We start from the raw sequence: 20,533 nt of genomic DNA on the forward strand, positions 1-20,533 counted from the left end.
CATCACCCTAAATGCATTAGACTTTTTACCACTTCTACAAACTCCAACTCAACTGCAGGGACCACCCACCTGTCAGTAGGGACTAGGATTGTGCCAAAAACTAACAAATGACTAGTCTGGGGCTACATTGGGCACTACAAAAGAAAATCTGACTTCCTATTGAAGGATGGGAAGAGGTGAAGAGGGTGAAACGTCCTCTTTAAGCGTCCTGTAGTTCACTGACCCCTCTAGGTGTGCACCACCTCTACAATATCACAGTAGTAAACAAGTAATAGTTTTATTACTTTATTACATTGAAAATGTTGACATTTCTTGGTCACGTATGACGTGGTCAGATTGACTACTAGTTCTTCAAGGCTTGTTACGCGGCAGCAGATCAGTCATGTGTCCTCGTATAGTCTCTGTGACCTGCTTTGCTCTCGTTTGCTATAATTTCCTAATAGAGTCTGGCAGTATATTGTAGTATTTCTTCATACTAGCTCTTTCTAGTCAAGAATTGCTCAGGAAGCGATGTGTAAAGCCAGACTAATTCACTTCTTTATGAAGTGGTGTTCTTATTATCGCTTTGTCCTTTGGAGTTATGTTTTAGAAGTGTCCGTTGTGGTGGTTAACTTATTTTATTTTTTTGCGCCAGTTCCACTTTTTGAAAAGTGGATGTAGTTATACTGGCATGCTGGTGTTTGCCAGATTTATTAAAACTACTCCTGTAAATGTTGTTGTGGTCTCTTCCCAGGGGGAAGGCTTTAAAAGTGGAGTAACAATTCAGGGTACAAATGTTAGACTCAAAGATGAGACTGATTTATCAAATGTATGCTGTTTAGCATAAGCCACCTAAAAGAAGGTGTAAAGTTAGACGAACTAATAATGTGACAGATTTATCATCCATGGTCAGACTCTTATAAACGCGATGCAGTTTACAACAGTCTAGTCTGTTTGCACTGTCTAACTTGTAGACAGTATTAATAAATCTGCCCCATTGTTCCTGCTGACTGGAGCAAGAGGAGAAAGTGTAAAAACCAGTAGCTGGCAGCTTCTCATTCATGCCCTGCACATGCTCAGAATGCAGAGCTACAGTGAGTATACTGGGGTATATAGTAAATCAGAGGTCACCAACCTTTGGCTCTCCTGCTGCTGTGAAACAAGAACTCCCAACATGCCCTATTCACTTCCATGGGAGTACCAAGAACAGCAGAGCACGTGTGCATGCTGGGAGTTTCTTAAAACAGCTGGAGTGTCGAAGGTTGCCTAGCCCTGTAGTTCTTATCACTGGCTAGGACTCCTGACAGTCAACGCACATGATCTTTTAACATTAAACACCTTGGAGGGGGATTTCTCTTCATGTTCACACCAAAAATCAGGCATTGTGGTGCATCTTTGGTGCAAGGAGCTGGTGAAGGTGGGCCAGGGCTTTGATGCTTTGGGCCATCAGAGTTTTGGGGTGATATATTTACCTGTGAGTTATAGCTCATATCCCCTGACTATGGCAGTGTACAGGACCTCCTGAGGTGTGCCAGGACTAAGAGGCTAGTCTTACTAATAGATTCTTCCCCTTATGTATTTACTCTGTATTTTCTGCTGTGCCTATCTGTCACACACAAGTGTTTTTACATACTGAGTTCATTTTACATTATGACTGCAGAAATTACTTCCTGCACAAATACATATTATATATTATTGGCTTAAGTTCTCCGTTAAGAGTTTGTCCATAGACTTAAAAAGCTCTTGTCTTATATTAATATTGATTAAAAAGAAAAACCTATTGATAGTTTAGTTGTGTGGATAATATTGAACCGTTGCCCCAAATTGATGCTACCCCCGCCATCAAATTCATGGTAGCTTCACAGCTCGAGACAGCCAGAGAACAACTTCCTCCTTGCGCCGATGACTCAATAAGGAGGGCTGGCTCTCTAAATTCGCTAACTAAGGCTGTGTTCACATCTGCGCAGTGCCACTACAATTCAATGGAAGAAGTTGTTCTGCAAGCAAAGACACCTGACAGATCCCATTACAATGAATGCAATGACTGTAGCATAGGCAGAGATTCAGCCTCCTTCATCACGTCACTGATATAGAGAAGGCAACCTAGGTTTGGTCATATACTTAATGAGATTTTTTTTATTTTCTTTTCATTTTCAGCTGAATTGGAGTTTGTGCAGATAATCATCATAATTGTGGTTATAACAGTGATGGTGGTTGTGATTGTCTGCCTACTGAATCATTATAAGCTCTCAACGTGGTCCTTTATTAACCGACAAAGCCAAAGCAGAAGACAGGAAGAAGTTCTACAGCCGGTGAGTTCTTGTCTCTCTTCTACTCCCTAGCAATGAGTGGCTTTGTTGTATATACAATTGAATTATACGCCTGGATAGACAACTTTTCAGAATTTTTGCATTTATAACTTTTTACATTAGCATTGTGTTGTGTTCATAACATGATATGATATACTATTGGCGTGAAGTAGGACTGTCATTGTCTGTGGTTTTGATGGCAAGAATAGAACAGTGTGCACCATTCTTCCTGTGAAAATTAGAGATGGAAAGATACAAAGTGAATCCTGTTTTTTTTTTTTTTTTTTTTTTTTTTTTTTTGGGGGGGGGGGCTCGCACACACACACACACCTGCACAACATACAATAAAGGTGTCGCATTCAGTCTTGGATACCTTTAGGATGGCCCTCAGCAGGATGGCTTGTCATATTGGTCCATTCTATGTACTGTTAGACACTGATGTACACTGGCTAATCAGAGTGGCTAGAACGCAGACAGAATCAGTGATCTAATTGGAGGTAGGGTTTTAGCTAAAAATAGAAGACCATTAAATGTAAAGGAATATAAGGAAACTTGTAATTTAATTTTTTATTTTTTTTTTTATAAAGGAAACTTTTTTTTTTGTCATGTTTTTGTGGAATAAGGAACGGGAGAAGGCGACAGCTGGAAAAGACATACAAATAACTGCTGCTGCTTCCTTCACTCAGAGAGCTCTTTTAACACTACTATGCTTCAAGATGACAGACTACCATTACACGAAAAGTGGCACTGAGTCAACTGCCTTCTCCCTCCGTTCCTACTTCATAGATTTGTGTGTAAGGTGAATACATAGAAGGAATCTTATATAAACGCACAGCCTGAATGCAGATAAGACTGGGTTTACATCTGTGATGGCCGTCCATCTGGCACAAATTCCTCTAACATTTCAGTTGAAAAGAATGGACACCTGACTGACCTCATTATAGTCAGTGGGGTCCTTTGAACCCTGTTGATGTATATCTTATTTGGTCCATTTGCTATTTTTCTGGTCCTTTGACCAGAACAATGAACACCTGACACTAATGTGAACCTAGTGTAAGCAGGAGGAAGAAACACTTCTTTACAAAGATCTATTATAAAGTTTCATGCCCACCTACACTATTCACTTATGAAATGTTGTTCATCTGTGGTGAATGGTAAAGCATACCTCAGTATACACAAGTACAGTACTACTGACTATGCTATGTGCTGCTTTATCCAAGGGCTTCATGCAGCAGTGATGAACTTGTGAATATTTAGTCATTTTCTTTACAGTGTACAGAGTGATGTGACTTATAAATAGTAATGAGTGAATACATGAGACTCATAAGTAGACCTATTCTCTCGGTTCACTACTTCTACCATAGGGAAGCATAAACATGGAGACAGCTACCCTTTATTAGAGTCTATTGCACCAACTTCCATTCTGTAAGCTGTGATTTTACCTTCACCCTACAGACTGGGCACCTATTTTTACTGGCATGCTCAAAGGAACATGACTCATGTGACTAATGGAAATCCAGCCCTGGCCAGTAGTTTTTAGGGTATAGGTAAATGTGCATGGATGGTCTTGCAAGTAGTAACCCTGCTACAGAAAAGTCTGCATAGGATGAGAGAGCGTACCTGCTGATGCTGCTTTTGACTTATAGAACATCATTGGACAATGAAACATCAGACATGTTTGCTTGTGTGAAGCAATGCATTGATGACAGCAGAATGGGGATCAAAGCCTACATATGAATTTGTGTAAAGTGATATAGTTTATTACCATCTACAGTGGCTTGCAAGGGTATTCATACCATTTGAACTTTTTCACATTTTGTCATCTTACAACCACAAACTTATTTTGTTGAGGTTTTACGTGACAGGCCAATACAATGTAACAGATAATTGAGAACCATGTATCATTTTCCTTCTACTTCACAAAGTTTTAATCAAACAAAAATCAGAAAATTGTGACGTGCGAAAGTATTCAGCCACTTTAGTCTGATACCCCTGAATTAAAATCCAATGGGCACAATTGCCTTCAGAAGTCACTTTAGTAGAGTCCAGATGTATGTAATTTAGTCTCAGTATAAATACACCTGTTCTGTGAAGGCCTCAGTGGTTTGTTAGAGTACACTAGTGAGCAAACTGCGTCATGAAGACCAAGGAACTCACCAGACAAGTCAAAGATAAAGTTGTGGAGAAGGTTAAAGCAGGGTTAGGTTATAAAAAACATATCCCAAGCTTTGAGCATCCCAAGGAGCACTTCAATCCATTGTCCAAAATTGGAAAATTATTCTACAACTGCAAACCTACCAAGACATGGCCGTCCACGTAAACTAACAGATCGAGCAAGGAGAGCACTGGTCAGAGTAGCAGCCAAGAGGCTACTCAGGAGGACCTGCAGATATCCACAGCTCAGGTGGGAGAATCTGTCCACTGGACAACTAAGTTGTCATGTACGCCACAAATCTGCCCTTTATGGAAGAGTGGCAAGAAAAAAATTATTTTTGAAAGAAAGACTGAAGTGTCGTTTGCAGTTTGCCACAATATGGGGGACACAATAAACATGTAGAAGTAGGTGCTCTGGTCAGATGAGACCAAAGTTGAACCTTTTTGGCCTAAATGCAAAGTGCTATGTATGACAGAAAAGTAACACTGCTCATCCCCCTGACCACACCATCCCTTCTGTGACACATGGTGGTGGCAGCATCATGTTGTGAGGAGGCTTTTCTTCAGCAGGGACAGGGAAGCTGGTCAGAGTTTATGGGAAGATGGATGGACCTAAATACAGGGCAATCCTGGAAGAAAACCTGTTGGAGGCTGCAAAAGACTCCATACTGGGAAGGAGATTCACCTTCCAGCAAGACAATGACCCTAAACATACAGCTTGAGCTACAGTGGAATGGTTAAGATGTAAAAATATTCATGTAAAATGTCTCCTCACAATGGTCGATCAAGTACACCACTCCCCTCCATTCTACAGTTAATAAAGCATTTGTTCTTAGAGTAAAAATTTATGGGAGCACCACTACCAAACAGAACTTTGACACATAAACCTACAAGCATGGCAGGAGCTACTTCACAATTACCTGCTACTTTGTGTTGGTCTATCACTTAAAATCTCAGTAAAATACATTGAGTATTCCCATGTACATAAACATTTTTAAATTTGTAGATTAACAGTTAAATATTTTTGCAAATATAAATAAAAATTTTGCTTTATTTTAAACATTTTTCTCTAAATATCTTGTGGTTCCAAGTTGTGTGGATCGGTTGCCAGTGGATATGACCATGAATGCAGGACCTTTCTAAAGTCAGAAAATCCACCATGATTTCCTTAGTGGCCGGGATATCTTCTGATACATGTAGTGTCCCTGCCTGATAACCCAGCTACAGTAAGAAAATCAGAGCTGGGTTCCTAACCAGTCTCAGACCATAGAAAGTTTCTACATTGGTGGTTGTATCTATTGGCATCCGTTCAGGACAACAGATGTCACCACTAAGATTGTTAGAGAAAATTTTTAAAACGCAGAATTTTTAACAACTTATATTTGCAAAAATGTTTAACTTTTAATTATCTAGAAGTATAGATATGATTATGTTCATGGGAATACCCCTTTTAAGTTTGTGGTTGTAAGGTGACAAAATGTGAGAGTTCAAGGGAATGAATACTTTTGCAAGCCACTGTATACTGCATCTGTTCATGCGATTACACCACTACAGTGGTGTAACAATTGGCGTAATGAAATGGTGCAGATTAAAACAATTAGTGTGATAGTTTAGTTATGGAAATCTCTCTCAGAAAAAATGTCATTTTCAAAGAATCTTTCTGTGTAGAGACTTTCCTTCCAAGCAGCACCATTAACTTCTGTCTGTGTGTACAGACTGAGTCAAAGTAAAGATACCTGGAATTCTTCTCTAGATCAGCTTGGTTCATCATTCCTCCTTCTCGTTTGCGTTTTAGATGACAGTGACAGCAGTAGTGAACAGCTTTTTCCATGACAGTGCACTTGTAGAGCTGCTCCTGGCATTGTGGTCCCACTTTGGGTCATACATGACACATGCCTCCCATCACAGACAGCTGACTGAACATCGTGCCTTTGCTCTCTAGGCTTTATGAAAGGCGTAGCTGTAGGAGGTAGTCAGTTCTTATTAGGACGGGCAGTGGACAGGATTTTCAGGCGCTCCAGGGGTGCCATTCTGGTCTAGCCCTTTGTACAGTGTGACTTCTGCGTGTGTGTGTTGTTTTACCAGCCATTTTAGGACAAGAGATAATCTCTCAAAGCCTAAACTTGCTTTCTCTGAAAGTTTACATTGTAAATAATGCTGTATGTATTAGATTTATTTCAAGTCCTTTTTATAACTAATATAACTGCACTAAGGGTTGAATTAACTACAGTGGATCCCTGCCTCTGATATATTAAACAGCTTAAAAAGTTCATGGGAGTGTGATATATAAAGGGGAAGTTGACAAATTATATCAGCTAGTAAAGCTATAACTAAATCTGTTCATTCTTGTATATTACTGCTTCTGATTGTAGGAGTCAGGGGGATGGTCTTATTAGTGATTGCCAGCGATCTCTGTATGTCTGTAATACTTGTACAGCACGGATAGGTCTGCCCAACTCCTGCTTTTTAGCATGCTGCCTGCACACTGGACTTTTCTTCCATATCCTTGTGCTGGTGGGGGGTGGAGCTGAGCCGCCAAAACTAACCCCACAGTTATCTCTGGCACTGGGGCGTATGCTAGAAAAGCCACCACTGTCCGCTTTTTAGCAGTAAATAACAGATACTGTTAGAGGACATGAAGGCAATGCAGTGAAACCAAAACCACATCACCCATCTACATAAATCAATAACTGATCTCAAGACAAGAAATGGGGAGAGGCAGTGTCCCCAACTGAAGATGGCTCTTCAAATTTGTAGAGGAGTTTAACCTTTTTTCACTCCATTGGGGGGTGGAAGGGGGGTCTTGAGCCACCTTAAAGGGATCAAAGTTTGGCCCCCTGGATTTACCAGGTAATAAGGCAGGACCCTCTGGGGGAAGAGGACACGCAGAGCAAAATGGTTTCGGGGCACAGCTTTAAATTCTACATAACAAATGCACTTGATCTCTCTCCACCCCCCCATTTGGCAGGTGTCCCAGATGTTTTAGAGGGTCCCCTCGTAGTCATAGAGGCCACAACGCCAACATCAATCAGGGATAGAGGAGTCAATTTGGTGGGGAAAAAAGAGGTTCTATATCGTAGATATCCTATATCTTAGTGGTAAGCAACTTGAATGAGTTTTCCCTGAATCCTGACACACCAAGAGAAGCCATGGGAACATAACGAGGCATTGGAGGGTGTAGATACAAGTCCTAACTACTTTTCCCATTCACCAACAAAGTATTTTTTGGAGGAAAAGGGGGTGAGATTAAATTTAGATATATGGGAAATAAATCTATCCCTGGGGTTGTTGGAGTCAGGGATTTTCTCAAGCCAGTTGAGATCCCTAAGCAGGAGGGGGATAGAAAGGGTGCAGGATCTGTAGGAGAGTCATAAAGATAAAGAGTGGAGGAAGGTCACTAGATGGCGATCCCCCTCAGGCAAGAGAGACAGCAGGGGAGGTGGGTCTGCGTCTAACAATAAAAAGCATATAGGGACGTGGAGGAGGTGGGTCCAAGGGGAAATGTAGCTCTGGGGGTGTAGAGGAGCCCAAACTAGTGAGGAGCGTTCTGGGGGAGGGGTGAGTACAGGAGAATAGTGAGGTTGAAAAGACCTGCCATATATGAATGGTGCCCCTGTGAGGTTGCTAAGTACAGTGGTATCTTTAGTGGTGTTGTTAGAAGACAAGAGGAACCATTAGTAGGTAGAACGAATTAAGCGCTATTCCAGGGAAATATGAATGAGGGGAGTGTTAGTGGAGACTAATTCTAGTCCTATCAAGAGGTGGACGGCCTCTTAGTAGGATTTTATGTCTAGAAATGCAAAGCTCTCTGCATTTTGTGCCAAGTTAGGAGGGAATAAGCTAGACTTAGGCGGGAGTTCTTCCACAGGAATGAGATAGAGGCTTTGAGTCTTTTAAAGAAAGATAGGAAGTAGAATGGGAACCATTTGCAGAATATGGAGTAACTTGTATGTCTTGAGAATATTTTTCCTGTGCATTTTAGATAGCTGCTGTTTGAGGTCAACTAGGAGAGGACCTTGTTAAGGGAGGAAAGCTGAGTTTTGGGATGCAGGAATCTTGATTCACAGTACCTTTTTAAGGCTGAAGCCCCACGTTGCAAAAATGCAGCTTTTTTTTGTTGTTGCAGATTTTGTTGCGGTTTTTTGAGCCAAAGCCAGGAGTGGATTGAGCGGAAGGTAGAAGTATAAGAACTTCCTATGCATTTCTCATTCCTGTTGTAGCCACTCCTAGGTTTGGCTAAAAAAAAACGCAGCAAAATCTGCAATAAAAGAAGCCGCGTTTCCACATTGTGGGGCCTTAGCCTAAGGGGTTTTCCCATCTCCATTTCAGCAGTCTGCCTGCATCTCTTCTTATTCCTTCCTGTATTTCTTCTCCCCCCCCAGCTTGCTGAAGGGGGCCTAAGAGGGATCACAATTAGAGATGAGCGAACACTAAAATGTTCGAGGTTCGAAATTCGATTCGAACAGCCGCTCACTGTTCGAGTGTTCGAATGGGTTTCGAACCCCATTATAGTCTATGGGGAACATAAACTCGTTAAGGGGGAAACCCAAATTCGTGTCTGGAGGGTCACCAAGTCCACTATGACACCCCAGGAAATGATACCAACACCCTGGAATGACACTGGGACAGCAGGGGAAGCATGTCTGGGGGCATAAAAGTCACTTTATTTCATGGAAATCCCTGTCAGTTTGCGATTTTCGCAAGCTAACTTTTCCCCATAGAAATGCATTGGCCAGTGCTGATTGGCCAGAGTACGGAACTCGACCAATCAGCGCTGGCTCTGCTGGAGGAGGCGGAGTCTAAGATAGCTCCACACCAGTCTCCATTCAGGTCCGACCTTAGACTCCGCCTCCTCCGGCAGAGCCAGCGCTGATTGGCCGAAGGCTGGCCAATGCATTCCTATGCGAATGCAGAGACTTAGCAGTGCTGAGTCAGTTTTGCTCAACTACACATCTGATGCACACTCGGCACTGCTACATCAGATGTAGCAATCTGATGTAGCAGAGCCGAGGGTGCACTAGAACCCCTGTGCAAACTCAGTTCACGCTAATAGAATGCATTGGCCAGCGCTGATTGGCCAATGCATTCTATTAGCCCGATGAAGTAGAGCTGAATGTGTGTGCTAAGCACACACATTCAGCACTGCTTCATCAAGCCAATACAATGCATTAGCCAGTGCTGATTGGCCAGAGTACGGAATTCGGCCAATCAGCGCTGGCCAATGCATTCTATTAGCCCGATGAAGTAGAGCTGAATGTGTGTGCTAAGCACACACATTCAGCACTGCTTCATCAAGCCAATACAATGCATTAGCCAGTGCTGATTGGCCAGAGTACGGAATTCGGCCAATCAGCGCTGGCTCTGCTGGAGGAGGCGGAGTCTAAGATCGCTCCACACCAGTCTCCATTCAGGTCCGACCTTAGACTCCGCCTCCTCCGGCAGAGCCAGCGCTGATTGGCCGAAGGCTGGCCAATGCATTCCTATGCGAATGCAGACTTAGCAGTGCTGAGTCAGTTTTGCTCAACTACACATCTGATGCACACTCGGCACTGCTACATCAGATGTAGCAATCTGATGTAGCAGAGCCGAGGGTGCACTAGAACCCCTGTGCAAACTCAGTTCACGCTAATAGAATGCATTGGCCAGCGCTGATTGGCCAATGCATTCTATTAGCCCGATGAAGTAGAGCTGAATGTGTGTGCTAAGCACACACATTCAGCACTGCTTCATCAAGCCAATACAATGCATTAGCCAGTGCTGATTGGCCAGAGTACGGAATTCGGCCAATCAGCGCTGGCTCTGCTGGAGGAGGCGGAGTCTAAGATCGCTCCACACCAGTCTCCATTCAGGTCCGACCTTAGACTCCGCCTCCTCCGGCAGAGCCAGCGCTGATTGGCCGAAGGCTGGCCAATGCATTCCTATGCGAATGCAGACTTAGCAGTGCTGAGTCAGTTTTGCTCAACTACACATCTGATGCACACTCGGCACTGCTACATCAGATGTAGCAATCTGATGTAGCAGAGCCGAGGGTGCACTAGAACCCCTGTGCAAACTCAGTTCACGCTAATAGAATGCATTGGCCAGCGCTGATTGGCCAATGCATTCTATTAGCCCGATGAAGTAGAGCTGAATGTGTGTGCTAAGCACACACATTCAGCACTGCTTCATCACACCAATACAATGCATTAGCCAGTGCTGATTGGCCAGAGTACGGAATTCGGCCAATCAGCACTGGCTAATGCATTGTATTGGCGTGATGAAGCAGTGCTGAATGTGTGTGCTTAGCACACACATTCAGCTCTACTTCATCGGGCTAATAGAATGCATTGGCCAATCAGCGCTGGCCAATGCATTCTATTAGCGTGAACTGAGTTTGCACAGGGGTTCTAGTGCACCCTCGGCTCTGCTACATCAGATTGCTACATCTGATGTAGCAGTGCCGAGTGTGCATCAGATGTGTAGTTGAGCAAAACTGACTCAGCACTGCTAAGTCTCTGCATTCGCATAGGAATGCATTGGCCAGCCTTCGGCCAATCAGCGCTGGCTCTGCCGGAGGAGGCGGAGTCTAAGGTCGGACCTGAATGGAGACTGGTGTGGAGCGATCTTAGACTCCACCTCCTCCAGCAGAGCCAGCGCTGATTGGTCGAGTTCCGTACTCTGGCCAATCAGCGCTGGCCAATGCATTCTATTAGCCCGATGAAGTAGAGCTGAATGTGTGTGCTTAGCACACACATTCAGCTCTACTTCATCAGGCTAATAGAATACATTGGCCAATCAGCGCTGGCCAATGCATTCTATTAGCTTGATGAAGCAGAGTGTGCACAAGGGTTCAAGCGCACCCTCGGCTCTGATGTAGCAGAGCTGAGGGTGCACAAGGGTTCAAGTGCACCCTCGGCTCTCCTACATCAGAGCCGAGGGTGCGCTTGAACCCTTGTGCAGCCTCGGCTCTGCTACATCAGAGCCGAGGGTGCGCTTGAACCCTTGTGCACACTCTGCTTCATCAAGCTAATAGAATGCATTGGCCAGCACTGATTGGCCAGAGTACGGAATTCGGCCAATCAGCGCTGGCCAATGCATCCCTATGGGAAAAAGTTTATCTCACAAAAATCACAATTACACACCCGATAGAGCCCCAAAAAGTTATTTTTAATAACATTCCCCCCTAAATAAAGGTTATCCCTAGCTATCCCTGCCTGTACAGCTATCCCTGTCTCATAGTCACAAAGTTCACATTCTCATATGACCCGGATTTGAAATCCACTATTCGTCTAAAATGGAGGTCACCTGATTTCGGCAGCCAATGACTTTTTCCAATTTTTTTCAATGCCCCCAGTGTCGTAGTTCCTGTCCCACCTCCCCTGCGCTGTTATTGGTGCAAAAAAGGCGCCAGGGAAGGTGGGAGGGGAATCGAATTTTGGCGCACTTTACCACGTGGTGTTCGATTCGATTCGAACATGGCGAACACCCTGATATCCGATCGAACATGTGTTCGATAGAACACTGTTCGCTCATCTCTAATCACAATACTTATGCAGATCAGATAATCTGCACATCCTTGTAGAGAACAGGATCAGTGTTATCTGTGTGTTACATAGAGAGATAACACTCTTTATCAGCAAACTGCAATAACTGAGCTGATTGTTATGGTCTGTGGTTATAGCAATGCTGTGTAAACAATGGGAGGAATAAGTTCACATAGCAGGCAAAAAAAGCAGCATTTCTAAAGCAATATATTTAGGAAAAGTCTTCAATTTACATAAACTACCAGTATAGATAGGATCTTGGAGATGGGACAACCCCTTTAATGTTGTGGGAGTTCCAAAAAAAAAAAGTGGAGGTTTTCAAATGTTTGAGAAAGCTGGGGAGAGCGTTAACGTTAAATATTTTACTTAAATTAATATTGGTTAACCACTTGTCCAAAAATCGCAAAATTTATTTATTTTTTTTAAATCTTCACAACTCTGATCCTTGTGATTTGTTGAATGATATTGTAACCAATCCCATCGGGAACTTCACTGTTGCCCAAGAGGTATCCAACATCCTGGGGAGACTGACTGTGTGTGTGTGTGTGTGTGTGTGTGTGTGTGTGTGTGTGTGTGTGTGTGTGTATATATATATATATATATATATATATATATATATATATATATATATATATATATATTTTAACTTTGGATGAACAGAATACTGAAGTATGACAATATGTATGGACTTTGCCTTTACCATGAGAGATTGATTATATGATTACTAGAAATCTAATATAAATTCAGATCAAATATGCATAGTAAATGTATATTACATTACAAAGGTTTGGAGAGAACACTTGCCATGGTTCTACAGAGAATGGATTTGCAATAAACTCAGTTATCTTTGTGTTTTGCATAAAGAAATAATGCACTGCCCAAGTCAGTGAGGGACCTCATCTGTCCTGCTAAAGCAATGTATTTAGGAAATCTCTTGAATTTACATAAAACTAGCAGTATAAATAGGATCCTTCAGATGAAAGTACCGTACACATAACTGAGCTGACTTTCAATTTATTTTGTATTAAGCTGCTCCCCGCCCAAGTGACTATTTAGGATAATTTGCATATAACTTTTTATGCTTTCCAACATTGTAATCTTTCTGTTCCAGCACAGGAAAGCTATAAGAGGGGAATTAATGTAAAGGGAATGACGTCATTCTGCACATGATGGGGTCAGCCCCTGACAGGTTCCCTTTTAAAGAAAAATCAGTAAATTAGGAGTTTATAGATGAAATCCGTTTACATAAATATCCTTTTGCTGGAGGATATTAAACATTTTCTATGATGTAATGGAAACTTTTTCAGGGTCCTGAAAAGTATCCATAGTGCATGTGAAAAATAACATGGAGCCGCTTTCATCCGGTGTCTATACACTTATACAGTAGAGGGTCAGTCACTAATACAGGGGTCTTACCAATGACCTAACCATGCTACACACAATCTTATTCTAGGTTTAGTCTGGTTTCATCTTGGTGGTCTAGAAGAAAAATCATTGTATGATGCAGATATTGTAACCTGAGGGGGCGCTGTATTTGGTCATATTTATGTAAAAACATGAATTGCTTGGTTATGTGTGTAGGCAGTTTAGGCTTGTACAGACAACGCTAGGCATGCATTGTGGTACAGCAAAAGCTATTATTAATCAGATCTAGACCGGAGGTCATTGCCAAGTGGTTATCCCAGAATATGCACCATCTGCAAGTTGGCACATCATACATAGCAATCATTTTGAGAATATGACAAATACCCGCTTGTTGCTAGCAAACCTAGTGTGTAGATTGCTTGGAGACCAATATTTCCCTGGCAACTGCTTATAGGAATGAATCAGAGAGAGGGAGGAGGAGGATGATGAGGGTAGAGATGTTGCATTTACCTCATGGAGTGCGCTACCAACATGTTTGGAGAGGAAACTTGCCTGTGATTCAGTGATGGCTGTCGGCGAGCCGTCTTCTCCTTTTATAGTAGTGAGGTTCAGCAGTCTGCATTATCTTTTCATCTTAATAGCTCTTATTGCCGGAATCTTGCCAAGTCTGCCACTAGATGTATGAAAGTGCTCAGGTTCTGAGGGTTTTTTTTTTTTTTTTTCTCCCATTTTCTAATCAAAACCTTTCACAATTGTCATGCAAAGACATTCAGTATACTTGTGTTTTGGTATGTTGTATATTTTTGCTCTTTGTCCTCTAGTACAAGAAATGGGCTAACTAGATTCCTTCAAGCTGTATATCCACCAAAAGTATACAATCTCAAAAAGTGATGGCCTGTGGATATGACGCTACACACAATAAATATCTAACAGATTACTATTAAATCTAGTAGAAAGTCATTAAAAAAAAGTAATACATACAAAGAGCTCAGCACAGTACAAGAAGAAAATGCAGTAACGTGTAGAAGAAAAGCATATCATGTTGTGATAGTGGATTCCCCCAAAACTGTGCCCCAATGCTTGCATCACTTCTATTGGAGGCCCATTAATATGTGCATTGTACTATATTTCTGTGGTATTTTAAAGGGGTTAGACCCACACCGATCAGCTATTCCTTGTGGCATAAGACCCCGTGCAGTCAATCCTGAGAATGGACTGTGGTATATTAGCTTTGTTGTGCAGTTAGTCTGACTGTAGCCACCAGTGGGATGTAGGAGTGCCCATGGTGGATGGGACACATTCAGCCTGCCCAAGAGAACTGCACATTCCTTTGGTCATCTCTGGAGCTCTCATTAAATTGAATGGGAGAGTGGACTTGTGTTATCCTGCATGGGCATGGCTGAATTCACACCAGCAGCAATACACCTTGTTCTCAGTATCCGTGGGGGTTTCAGCAGTCAGATCCCCACTGATCAGATACATATCCTCCATCCTATGAATATGATGAATACTCTAGCATAACCCTTTTAGTTACTAAATCTCTTCCTGTAAGTGCATAGTTTACACCTAGATCACATCTGGCCTGATCTACTACATGACTATCAGTACTCCCCCTTACCTGGCTGAGCCTTGGAATATTGGTAGGTTTTCACACATCCGCTGCAACTGCAGTTCTAGTGTCTTCAAGTCAGACTCTTAACTTGGATTCTCCTCAGCCATTCAGATGTAGACTTGGTTTTTGTGTTTGCACAACCTGGGTACCTTTAGCTTCTACAGGCAGATAACACGGAGCCTTGCACAACTTGGGTCGCATGGTTTTAACCCCTCGGTCTGTCTTTTCTTAAGTTTCATATCCATTCTGTTTTAAAAACAAAGCAAAACAAAAAAAATAACCTGCAGTGGCATTGCTAGTCCATTCCAGAGAAAAAGCCTTATTTGTAGCTTTTCTTTAGGAAAATCTGGCAAATTGGACCAGCGACCAGTGCATTTATAGACTGCTGTGCATATCCATAAAAAGTTTCTCTGCATTGCTTCATCAGTTTTAAGCCACAATGACAAGTTTATTCTCCTGTTAAAGATCCAAACACAGAACTATTAATGGTGCGGAAGTTATTTTGGACCTAAAAAAACTCCTGTTTTGACTCTTCTGGCTATAGTACTGTATCCCAAAGAGCTTGGTGTTACTATTACCCTTTGGTAGCTGTGGGGCCAGCCTTGCAACCCTTTCAGTGGTCAAGTATCAAATCAAATCAAAAAAAGCTTTATTGGCACGTCCGAATAGATATTTGGCATTGCCAAAGCTAGTAAAGTGGGGGGGGGGGGGAGTTGGACTCGGGTGGGTGAGTGGGGGGGGGGGGTGGTGTGGGGTATAACAGTCCATGGAGTTTCATCTTCCTTTTCGTTGGTGACTGCTATATGGGGAGGTGGGGGTGGGTGTATTAGGATAAATATAACAGTCCGTGGAGTCTCATCTTCCTCTTGTTTGGTGACCGCTATATGGGGAGGTGGGGTGGGGCGGGTGTTTTGGGATAAATATAACAGTCCGTGGAGTCTCATCTTCCTCTTATTTGGTGACAGCTGGACACGTATTGGGCAGCGATCTCCACAGTGGCCTCTTCTTCTCCCAGTAGGATGTAGAGTTTCCTCTTCTCGTCTGCAGATATGAAGTCTGGGATGTGGACAGAGAGTCTTTGGTAGTAGACGGCCCTCACAGCTGAGTATTTGGTGCAGTGTAGCAGGAAGTGGGTCTCGTCTTCTAGGGCCCCCTGGTCACAGTGCTGGCACAGTCTGTTCTCCCGTGGCTTGTACGTCTGCCAGTGTCGCCCCGTCTCTATCTCTAGGTTGTGGGCGCTCAGTCTATACCGGCTCAGGGTCTGTCTGTGTTTGGGGTGGCGTATTCTCTCCAGGTAGGTGGCCATGGTGTAGTCCCTTTGTAGGGATTGGTACACGGTGAGTTTCTTGAGTTATTTATTTCGTTTCTCCATTCTTCAATGTACCGCTCTCTGTTTGCCTCTGTGGTCGCCTTTATTTCGGCCTTGGTTATCGTCTGTCGGTGTTTTTGGTTTGGTGGTTGGCTGTTGTTTGGTTGGTGAGTGTCTGGTTTGTTCAGGTATTGTCCAGCTCCGTATCCTGGGACATTACTGAGGTTTGGGAGACCGGTTGTCATGTTGGATGAGTTGGCTCCATCACACGGGTTTTAATCACAGATAAGTCACAGGTCATTGTCAGGGGACAGTTTCCTTTTTCTCTGATGTTCTTTTGCATCCTGAAATTGTCTATTTTGAGCCTTTTTTTAATGGAGCTTAGTAGTGAATATCTATATAACAGTGCTGCCATCTACTGGTGGCTTGTATTGTCTACATGTATTGATTACATAATGTAATACTTGTGAGATCCAAAATGTTTGGCAGTCATTTATGCATCAAGTGCTGTAGACTAAACCTGTTCACGTCACTCACGCATGTGCCAGACTCCTACTCTACAGGATCCAGGAGCTAAATTGTAAGTGGGGGGGTGGAGATCAGGAAGCCAAATCTAGGACACAACTGTAGTAAGTACAACTATTCACTGCTGTCCTGTGTAATTCAATTGTGTATATACTCTTTAGTGCTCCAACATAAAGACTTCGCTGCTGATTGTATTTATACAGGTCTTTCTATCTACAGTGATGTTTCCTTTCTTCTCTTTTAGGAAAGGTGTTTGTGGCCTTCAGATAGCTTAGTGTCCCGACAAGGTGCATCAGAGGTAAGGTTTCAGCTTTTATTTCACCTGAATATTGGTTTGATGTGGTGTAAAAATTCAGTATATACTGTTCATTTTTACAACCAAAACCTCTTGCAGTTTATGAAAATGAGCGCACATTTTTATATTGCCTAGTAATTTCTTAAAGGGATTGTCTAAATGTGGTCATTAGTAGGATATGGTATAAACTAAAGAGATTAACCAGTACTCTGCTGTTAATCCTCTGCTGCTCGCTTTTTCTCCCCCAGTTGTACGTTCTGCCTGATCTTAGTTGGCCTGAATGAAGGTATGTTAGGTAGTGGATGGCACTCCCATACATTACAATGGGAGATCCAGAGATATCAGAGCTGCGCTTTGGCAATCTCTGCACCCTATTGAAGTGAATGCAAGCACCATCCACCACCTGACAAATCTTCATTCAGTATGACTATGGTCTAGCGGAACATGCAAAGGGAGCAGAACAACAGCCCCTTGTGAGGGTCTCTGCAGTCAGACACTAACCAATCTGGTATTTTGTCCCCTGTCCTTTAGATGCTTAATTTGCAATTGGTGATTAAGGTGTTAAGTGCTTTCCATAAGATATTCTGTGATGATGGGAATTGCTGCTGGGTTTAAGAAAAAAAAAACAACTGGCAGATGTGTGAGAGTGGAGACCCAGCCCTTGTGGCATCTGCTCAGCTCCTGAGCGTGCGCCATGTTTTAAAGACCAGACATTTGTACTATTACGGTGAATGTTGGGAAGAGGGTTAGACTGGGTTTACACTCTTCAGAAAAGACTGATCTTGCACATGATGACCTTTTAAAGGAGTTGGCTGTTAGATATTTTATGCCCACATAGGTGAATGTTTGATGCTTGGCTCATCGGGTATATGATGATTGGGTGGAAACCCCATTCTCGGTTATTGGCCCATGTAATAGGGACTTCAGTTATTCAGTCGTGTTTATATTCCCTCCACAGATTTCTTCCCATGTTTCAGTCTTTGGATTGGGATTGACTGCAGAAATTTGGTATAAATTGAAGTGATTGAATATTCTTTCTGCTATTCCTTTGTAGATCATGTATGCACCAAGGTCAAGAGACAGATTCACAGCTCCTTCTTTTATGCAGAGAGATCGTTTCAGCCGCTTCCAACCAACTTATCCTTACATTCAGCATGAAATTGACCTTCCACCTACTATTTCCCTTTCTGACGGAGAGGAGCCTCCACCTTACCAAGGTCCATGCACTCTCCAGTTGCGGGACCCAGAGCAACAGATGGAACTTAACAGAGAATCTGTCAGGGCACCTCCAAACAGGACCATTTTTGATAGTGATTTAATAGATGTATCTATGTACAATGGTGGTCCATGTCCACCTAGCAGCAATTCCGGCATCAGTGCAACTAACTATAGCAGCAGTGGCAGAATGGAAGGGCCACCGCCAACCTACAGTGAAGTTATGGGACATTACCCGGGCTCCTCTTATTTCCAGCACCAGCAAAATAACTCCTCTACCCAATCTCAAACAGGTAGTAGACTTCAGTTTCAACAGAATGATCCAGAGCGCACAATAGTCTCTGTCAATGGAAAAGATAAGCAGCCAGGAAAGCTTGTCTGAATCTCCTTCAAACTGTTTCCGACATGAAGTGAAGGAAGTGCCGGTGACTTCCTGAGCTCTGTGGTCTTCAAGTGGTACACTTATGTTAAGCCAAATGCACATATTTATTGTATGCATATTCTGATAGCAGTCAGAGGAAGGCATGCAATTGGATAGAATTCTACAACTTTTTCTTTGTTTCATCCATACATTTTTTATGTTATCATATTTCAGTTTATTTAAACTTTACAAAAATGTGGCACAGAACTCGAGTTTTGCAAATCTTCTTCTCTTGTATACGGAAAGTAGTGGCAGTCACATAGAACAAGTGCTGAGGTGGATGGCCAGTGTACATGATAGTGATGATGATTTTCTGTAAATCCATAACCCTTTGTGTGTGCCAATGTGTACAGTGAATGAATGCGATGAATGCAGATTTGTTTTTTATTTTGTAAGAGGAAAAGTTGCACTAATCAGATTCTATATGAGGGAAATGTTTTATCATTTTTAATGGTCGTATAGTATTTTTAACTATGAGAATAAAACAATGACGACGCCCAGCAACAAAGAAACCATCCAGGGTTTCCTACTCACTAGTTTGCTAGATGCACAGTTCTTCTCTAGTAAACCAGGAATGGTCAACTTCTGGCTATTCTATTGTCACTGAAACATGTCTTATGTTGCACAGCGATGTGGGAGGTGGGTTTGAAAACCATGGGAGATGCAAAAAAGTTGTCCATCTATACTAGACTGTGTTGCCTCTAGTTATTCGACACTATCTTGTGCTATCAGTGTGATATTTTGGTTGCGACTTGTTTTCTAGGACTTGTTTTCTAGACATTTCGCACACCTATCTGTATTTTGCCACCATTATGTTTACTTTTGAACTCCTGCTGGCAACAATATATAAATTTGACTGTTTTTTTTTATTTTAAGAGTATTTTCTGTCTGTGTATGCTCATCATTTTTAGACTAATGTAGAAATACGGGGAAAGAGCAATGAACTATATACCTAGGGCAGGAGTACCTCACTGGGGTGCTTGCTGTGGGGTTGAGTTGCTGGATTTTATCCTACTTAACAGATTCTTAGTTTTATGTTGTGTCCTAAAGGAACATTAAATAAAGAAAATCGATTAAAAAATACCCCAGCACACTTTCTCTACATATCCTTCTTTTTACCTTGTCCCTATTTTATCTTCTGTTACAGTAAACACTGGGAAATATCTAATGGAAATCTAATGTGTGTGAGAGCTCTTTGGATGTCCTGTGTTTGGCTGTAAGACAGCTGTCTGGAGTAAGGGCTCCCCTGCTGTACCCAGTCTGTGGAGGGACAAAAATATAAAATTCTGCCCCATTGGTTGGTTTTCAGCTGAAGATGGAAGAGCAGGGGGATTTGTTTTCTGCAGGATTTTCTACATACCACTAACAAACATTTAGTACCTAGAATTCTTGTTCACTTTTAAAATTTACTTTTAGGTTTGATGTTTCTTGACCTTTCATGTCCTCCTGCACATGCAGTTTTATATACCACTAGAAAGCCGACAGCTTTCCTGTTATGTGCCTGGGGCTGGAGATATCGGTGCACTGTTAGGGCGTTCCTGGTGGTCTAGCTGGGCTGTGAGGAATGGCCTCCCTGACAGCACTGTCCATAGCTCTGTATTGTCGGGGGGGGGGGGGGGGGGCGCGTTTTTACCGCCCAGCTAGACTGTCAGGAGCGCCCTTCTGACAGTAGGCTGAGATTGGTAACCGCACGGATATCTCCATCCCTGGGACACTAAATAGGAAAGCTGACATTGCGCTGAATTCATTATATAAAACTGCATGTGCCCGAGGATATGAAAGGTCCTCTTCAAGCCAGGCTTTATTCACTATTGTGGATAAAGCAG

At 42.6% G+C, this 20,533-nt stretch overlaps 1 protein-coding gene across 3 annotated transcripts in view; it reads left to right on the forward strand.

The window, feature by feature from the left end:
* The window catches only part of LDLRAD4 (low density lipoprotein receptor class A domain containing 4), a 191,144-nt gene extending 171,081 nt beyond the window's left edge, over positions 1 to 20,063 (forward strand). For all 3 annotated transcript variants that reach the window (XM_075270710.1, XM_075270711.1, XM_075270712.1), the window contains 3 exons: positions 2,137 to 2,291; positions 17,021 to 17,074; positions 18,126 to 20,063. In XM_075270710.1, the coding sequence (XP_075126811.1) occupies positions 2,137 to 2,291; positions 17,021 to 17,074; positions 18,126 to 18,668 (752 nt within the window). In that variant the 3' untranslated portion in view covers positions 18,669 to 20,063. The remainder of the gene's footprint in view (positions 1 to 2,136; positions 2,292 to 17,020; positions 17,075 to 18,125) is intronic.
* Positions 20,064 to 20,533: the final 470 nt, after the last annotated feature.

Source organism: Leptodactylus fuscus, chromosome 4 (genome assembly GCF_031893055.1).
Source record: "Leptodactylus fuscus isolate aLepFus1 chromosome 4, aLepFus1.hap2, whole genome shotgun sequence".
Classification (NCBI taxonomy): Eukaryota; Metazoa; Chordata; class Amphibia; order Anura; family Leptodactylidae; genus Leptodactylus; species Leptodactylus fuscus.